Source organism: Drosophila bipectinata, chromosome XR (assembly GCF_030179905.1).
Source record: "Drosophila bipectinata strain 14024-0381.07 chromosome XR, DbipHiC1v2, whole genome shotgun sequence".
In the NCBI taxonomy this organism is placed as follows: domain Eukaryota; kingdom Metazoa; phylum Arthropoda; class Insecta; order Diptera; family Drosophilidae; genus Drosophila; species Drosophila bipectinata.
Window position 1 is genome coordinate 551731 of NC_091735.1, and position 7124 is coordinate 558854.

The 7124-nt window shown below is 42.5% G+C and overlaps 1 protein-coding gene across 1 annotated transcript; it reads right to left on the minus strand.

Annotated features, from left to right (window-relative positions):
• Positions 1–337: 337 nt before the first annotated feature.
• Positions 338–6810, minus strand: LOC138925520 (uncharacterized). Its single transcript, XM_070276247.1, has 2 exons — positions 6621–6810; positions 338–1352 (listed from the first exon to the last, which is right to left on the minus strand). The coding sequence occupies exons 1-2, from the start codon at positions 6690–6692 to the stop codon at positions 672–674; spliced, it is 753 nt and encodes a 250-aa protein (XP_070132348.1). The 5' UTR covers positions 6693–6810; the 3' UTR covers positions 338–671.
• Positions 6811–7124: the final 314 nt, after the last annotated feature.

The window sequence follows — 7124 nt, forward strand, 5'->3', positions numbered from 1 at the left end:
TGTTTTTAGAGTTAGAGAGTTCAAATTTGACATGAGAGCTGTTTTTGGCAAAAAATTACGTCATGCCAAATTTTATATGGATCGGCCGACTATATCCTATAGCTGCCATATAACTGAATGATCGGAAATGACCCAACTTTCGTGTTTTTGAAGATAGAAAGCTGGAATTTAATACAGATTCTATTTTGGGTCAGTTAATCCAACCTACCAAATTTCATTAGGATTGTATAACGAAATTAGTTTATCTCACACTTTAAATCACAAAACAAAAAGGTGGCTGCGTAATATTTAATAAGAACTGGGCGAAAACGAAAACGAAAGGTCTTGCTTCTTCAACGTTATAAATTCGAGTATATTTTCTAATCTTTCTCTAATCTTAAGCCTAACTTATCTATTGCGGCGAAGCGGGGCGAATTCGCACAAGAGCGAATATGAGCTTTCGCTCCCGCTCCGCCCTAAGCTATCTAAGAGTAAATTTATAGACTAACAACTAACAAATACAATTCAGCTATAACTATAATTCAAATTTTTCGACTTCAATAAAATACAAATTTTCGACTTTAATAAATGTAAATCAATTTACACCGGCCCCGTTGAAGGCCTCCATCAGGCTTCAACTAACTGGCAGCCGCGCCAGCTTGTGGACCGCTCTCCTATATTCCGCTCCAGAGCTAGTTCGGACGACGGCGACCCTGACCCTTCCGTCCGCGCCGGCGTGTGTTGCTCCTACTCGTCCCGTGAGCCACTGTTGTGGCGGCTGGTGATCCTCTGCGATCAGGACCAGCTCGCCCGTCCGGATGTCGTCCTCCTGGTGCTGCCACTTCGACCGCGCCTGTAGGCCCAAGACGTACTCCCGGGACCATCGCTGCCAAAACATTTGCTTGATTGACGAGACAAGCCGCCATCGCCGCAAGCACGTTAGACCCTGCTGGTCCGGGGTCCGCGGTGCTGGTGGGGCGATGAGCGGCCCGCCTGTCAACAGGTGCCCGGGAGTAAGCGCCTCGCCGTCGCTTGGGTCCTGACTCAGAGCCCCGAGGGGTCGTGAGTTCAGGACGGCCTCGACTCCAACGAGGACGGTCTGCAGCTCCTCCGCGGTCAGTCTGGCGTTCCCTACCGCTCGTAGGAGTAGGTGTTTTGCAGACTTCACACCTGCCTCCCATAGTCCGCCCATGTGCGGAGCCCGCGGCGGTATGAACGCAAATACGCATCCGCTTTTTGATGCGTATTGCGTGACCGCGTCGACCTCGTCCTCGATTCTCCGACGAAGGTCTGCGAAGTGGCGACTCGCTCCGACGAAGTTCGTCGCGTTGTCGCAGTGCACGATCTGCGGACATCCTCGGCGCCCAACGAACCTTTGAAAAGCCAATAAAAAGGAATCAGTTGAAAGGTCGGAAACTACTTCTAAATGAACTGCCTTGGACGCAAAACAAACAAATAAGGCAATGTAGGACTTATAGGGTGGCCTACCACGAATTTTCAATGTCGTATCTATAGGGCCACAAAAATCAACACCACATATGGAGAATGGGCGGAGAGCACGAATTCTATCTAAGGGTAAATCACCCATGATTTGAGTCATCAGACGAGGCTTGCATTTAAAGCAGCGAATGCATGACCGTACTGTCTGACTGCAGACTTCCTGCGCATTTACGATCCATATGCGCTGTCGCAAAAGACTCACAAGTGCTCGTGGACCCACATGAAAATTCGACTCGTGCAAGTATCGGACGTAGCTCTGAACAAATTGAGAGCGTTTTGTCAACAATACTGGAAACTTGGCATCGTACGATATAGGAGCATTAGCTAGTCGCCCCCCAACCCGCACCAACGAAAAGGTAAGCCCAGCCTCTGAAGATTCGTGTAGAAAGGGATTTAACTTTTGTAGGCTAGGGCTAACACTTAAATTTTTTCGGATCTTTTCTATTTCATCTTGATACTCGTGCTCTTGGACTATTTCGACTATTTTCTTAAATGCTTCATTATATTCGACAGGTGAGGGAACAATATCAGAATTCACTACTAATTTCTTCGATTTCCTTATAAAGCGGAACATATAAACGAACACTCGCAGCAGTTTTAGGTGAGAGGAATAACCTTCTATCACTTCCAATAAATCTGAGGTAGATACGATTGCGGTTAATCCGACCGCATTCTTTTTCGCTTCCATCTGTATAAGTTCTGGTGACAGATCAAACCGGGGGCTCGTCGGCCACTTATCTTCCGGTTCCTTTAAAAACGATGGACCTGTAAACCAGATCGATTCTACAGTCTCCTTTACGTCTCCACCTCTGGACACTATATCTGCCGGGTTCTGCTTAGTTGGTACATGCCGCCACGTGCTATCATCTGACCACTCTTGAATTTCAGCTACTCTATTCGATACGAACGTTGACAACGACGATGGATGGGAACGAATCCAATGAAGAGTTACTTCTGAATCCGACCAAAATACACTTCGTTCGATCGGAACTTTTATTAGAGGCTTTATCTTGCGGCAGAGATCTGCGAGAAGGTGAGCGGCACATAACTCAAGACGGGGGAGCGTCTTTGTCTTGAGCGGCGCTACTTTGGACTTTGCCGTCAACAATGAAACTTTAATACCTTCTGCAGATTTGCAACGAATATAGACGCAGGCTCCATAGGCTCTCATCGATGCGTCAGAAAAGGCATGAATTTGAATCGGTGACATCGGCTCGGTAAACACGAATCTCGGAATTGAGATGTCCTCTAATTGCGACAGGGCAACTTGTATTTTGTTCCACGCTGTTTCTAAGTGCAGTGGAATTGACTCATCCCAATCTAGCTTATTTAGCCAAAGTTCCTGCAATAGGATCTTTCCTTTTATAAGTATAGGGCTTAATAGGCCAAGGGGGTCAAACAACTTCGATGTCACCGAAAGGATGTTCCGCTTGGTCGCCCTTTGACCCATGACTGAAGCATCAATTTCAAATTTAAATACATCTTCTTTAGGAACCCAAGCGATTCCTAATGCTTTAGTCAGTTCTGAGTCCGAAAGTGTTATTGGCTTAACCGTGCTCTCGGATGCAGTAACTTCAGGCGAGTTTGAAAACCACTTGCTCAATTCAAACCCAGCGTTTTGAAGAACCTGAGTTACTTCAGACTTAATTGTCTTTAGCTCCTCAATGCAACCAGCACCCGTTAACATGTCGTCGACGTAAAAGTCGGACCCAATAACTTCGGCAGCTCGAGGGAATGTATTTTTCACAGATTCACTCAACCTCTTCAAACACCTTATGGCCAGGAATGGGGCTGGCGCAGTGCCATATGTAACGGTGTTGAGCTTGCACAGTTTCAAGGACTCTGATGGGTCTTTCCTCCACACTATCAACTGGTATCGCCTATCGGCTTCATTTACCATTACTTGGCGATACATCTTTTTTATGTCGGCTATCAGAGCGAATCTGTTCAGCCGGAACCTAAGAAGAATTGAATACAACTCTTCCTGGATGGTAGGACCAACCATCAACAGATCGTTAAGACACTTATGTGTTGATGTCTTACAAGACGCATCAAACACGACTCGTAATTTGGTCGATGTGCTTTGAGGCCGTAAGACACACTGATGGGGTATGACGTAGTGTGGAGTAGCAAGAACATCATTGCTTGTAGGGGACATATGACCTAAGGATTCGTATTCTTCCATAAATTCCACATACATTTTCTTTAAATTCGGATCTCGAGATAATCTTTTCTCGAGCGACAAAAAACGGCGTTTGGCTACCTCGAACGAGTTTCCCAAAACGCTTGGATCCGATTTAAATGGAAGCCTGACTTCAAATCGACCTGAAGGCAGCACAACTGTATTTTTCTGATAATGTTCCTCACATAACTCTTGTTCAGGTGACAAAAGCTTTTTGGAAGTTGGTACTTCTTCCAACGACCAGAATTTTTTCAAATTGCCATCTATCGACTCGAGTAGTTCTTCTTGGCAATTCAGGCTAGAGACAGGCTGTTGAGGAGTTGAAGTATTTGCCTTATATTTTCCCGATACTATCCATCCAAGGAGAGTTTTTTGGAGGATGGGATGGTTTGGCCCTTGTTTTATTTGGCCCACGGACAACAATTCGAAAAATGACTCAGCTCCAATTAACATATCTATCCGCTGAGGTTTGTAGAAATATGGGTCTGCTAGCGGCAAGTTCTTTGGTAGGTCCCAATCTTTCACGTTCACTGACTGGTCAGGGTGATAACCCGAGATAGTTCTCAAAATCCAAAAGTCGAACGGAAACTCACTACCATTAATCGTTGACTTCACCACAGTGTGTATCTTTTTCTTAACCTGGGAATTAGCTTGACCAATTCCAAGCAAGTTGATACACGATTCCTCCCTACGGATCTGTAAGCGTTGAGCAAGTTCTTCAGTAATGAAGTTCATTTGAGACCCAGAGTCAAGTAGTGCTCGGGCCAATATATGCTCGCCATTTTTAGTTCTAACGCTTACGATCGACGTCGCTAACAAAACCCTTTCTAGTGATGACGCATGCAAAGCATGTGACGTAGAAGGGCCATCAAGATGTAGCGCTGGGGGAGGATGTTCATTTGGTGGTGGTAACGCCAAGTTATTTTCGGTCACAGTAAATCGGTGCAGAAGTTTGTGGTGCGATCTTGCACAAATTTGACATCTAGTCGATTTACACTTCGCAACCGTGTGACCTTTTCGCAGACAATTTAAACATAATGAGGCTGACTTGACAAACTCAAACCGTTGCATTACAGCAAGGCGAGCGAACGGACTACACTGGGCAAGACTATGGTCTTGTGCGTTGCAATAACTGCAAGCTTGTTTATTGGAAGCGGAGCAAGCCAACGAACTCCTATTGTGCTGCTTCCCGAACCCAATTTTCTCCTGCTTTGGCTTGCCAGTCTCTTCAGCGGACAGGTGCTGGTACCTACGGTTTAATATTTTTTCGAAATCGGACCACAGCGGCAATTCCTCATAATCCAGTGACTCTTCCCATTTTTCTCTGGTCACTGGATCTACTCTACTCAAAACTAAATGAATGATCATTGAGTTTGCAATTTTAGTGTCATCTCCTATGGATAAAAGTGACCCATAGATCGATGACACTGTGTCGATGAGACCTCTCAACGACGACGCAGACGGCTGGGAAACTTTCGGAAGGCTGAATAATTTGCTTATTTGGTTCGCAAAGATGAGACATTCGTTATCGTAAACTCTTTTTAGACTAGCAATAGCTTTGTCATAATTACTCTCGGTGACTTGGAATGCCTTGATAGTTCCTAAGGCTTCACCAGAGAGGCAAGAAATTAAATGGTTAAATTTCTCGATAACAGGAATGTTCACATCCTTGTCTACTAATGTCTCAAAGAGACTCATGAAATTTTTAAACTCCGAATAGTTTCCACTGAATTTTGGCAATGCCAAACTGGGAAGTCGAGCTCGAGTTGGGGCTGCAGAAATTGCAGTAGCTGGTGGGGACTCTTCAGCTAACGTGAAAGCATTTAATAAAGACATCACCCTTGCCTTAGTTGTTATCTCTAATTCTTCCAACTCGGCTCCAAATTCATCTTCCTCATCTAATTGCTCGATCTGGTCTTGCAACTCGTTTGCCTTAAATATTGTCTCATTTAAAACCTGAAGCCGGCACTCTAGCTCGGTCTTCACTAAAGGAACTGACCCAGCTTCCAAACGTTCCTCTAACCGGCGAATGCTTTTTACTCTGACATTTAATCTTCTTCTTAATTCATCAAGAGTCGTGGATTTTACTTTCTGTTTATTACTTTCCATTTTTAAATTTATTTATTTATTTTTAATAAACAGACGACGATAAAAAAATTTAAAATTTTTGTTTTTATTTTTAAATAAAAATTTTTTAATTTATTTGTTAATTAGCAAAAAAAATAAAAATTTTGACTAATATAACAAATTTTTTAATTTTAATTATTTAATTAATAAATTAAATTCAAAAAACGAAAACGAACGAAAAAAGGATATTTAATTTAATATCTAGCGAAAACGAAAAATAATTAATTAATATGGCGAAAAAAGATAAAATAATTAATTAATTATTTTGATAGTCGAATTATGTTGATAGTCGAGGCACTGAGTATCCAAAAAAATAGTTGGTTGCCAATGACACCGAAAAAGGTGTATACCCCACAATTATAGGGTAGCGCGTCACTTGGCGTTCCGGTAAAATAAAATGCGCCAAACTAATGCATATACATACATACATATATAGCAGCGGACAACGGTTGGAGCGAAAACGAAAATTTTACCGCTGCATATATTTGTATGTACGCCAAATTATTTATGCACGTAAATATGTATTATATTTGTACATATATTTGTATATAAATAAATGTTTGGCTGCACTAAATTTAACTATTTTGTTTGGCGAAAACGAACGAGGGGTAAAGGGGAGGGCGACAGTGATGTGGATATGTATTTACAATGTATGTTTTTGTCAATTTTAGCCACAGGCAGTTTGTTAATAATTTAACTAACTACTCAAATTTTTAAGCTCTACTAATTTCAAGTACGTATGCGCCAAGAATTGAAAGGAGGGTGCAATATTTCAACACAAGACGAAGATTTAATTTGTCTCTTCTCAACTTTCAATTTTTCGCACAAATACCTGGGGTTCTGCCTTGGGATCCTTTAATCCCGCTGCCACTTTCCTGTTGCAGTCGATGCAGGTGCACGGCATGGAAGGAGATTGGTATTGATGAGTGGCGAAGATCCTGCGGTGATGATCCTGGAGGCTGGAGGATTGAGGGTTTCACGACGCGGTGATTTTTGGGTTTTATTTTCCACAGCACGGACGCGTCGCGAGCAGCTCTTTAAATTGTATGTTTATTTATTTATTTTTTTTTTTTTTTGTGTGTAATTACACAGTGTCACTGTCACTTTGTTTGTTTTTGTTTATTTATTAAATATTTTGCACTATTGTCCACCCGGGGGCGCCAAAATGTATAACGAAATTAGTTTATCTCACACTTTAAATCACAAAACAAAAAGGTGGCTGCGTAATATTTAATAAGAACTGGGCGAAAACGAAAACGAAAGGTCTTGCTTCTTCAACGTTATAAATTCGAGTATATTTTCTAATCTTTCTCTAATCTTAAGCCTAACTTATCTA

Bases quoted from the DNA above. Each gene is read 5' to 3' on its own strand.
- LOC138925520 (XM_070276247.1), bottom strand. From the start codon at position 6,692: ATGCCGTGCACCTGCATCGACTGCAACAGGAAAGTGGCAGCGGGATTA. The intron at 1,353-6,620 runs GTATTTGTGCGA...GGCTTTTCAAAG, and splicing joins ATCCCAAGGCAGAACCCCAG to GTTCGTTGGGCGCCGAGGAT.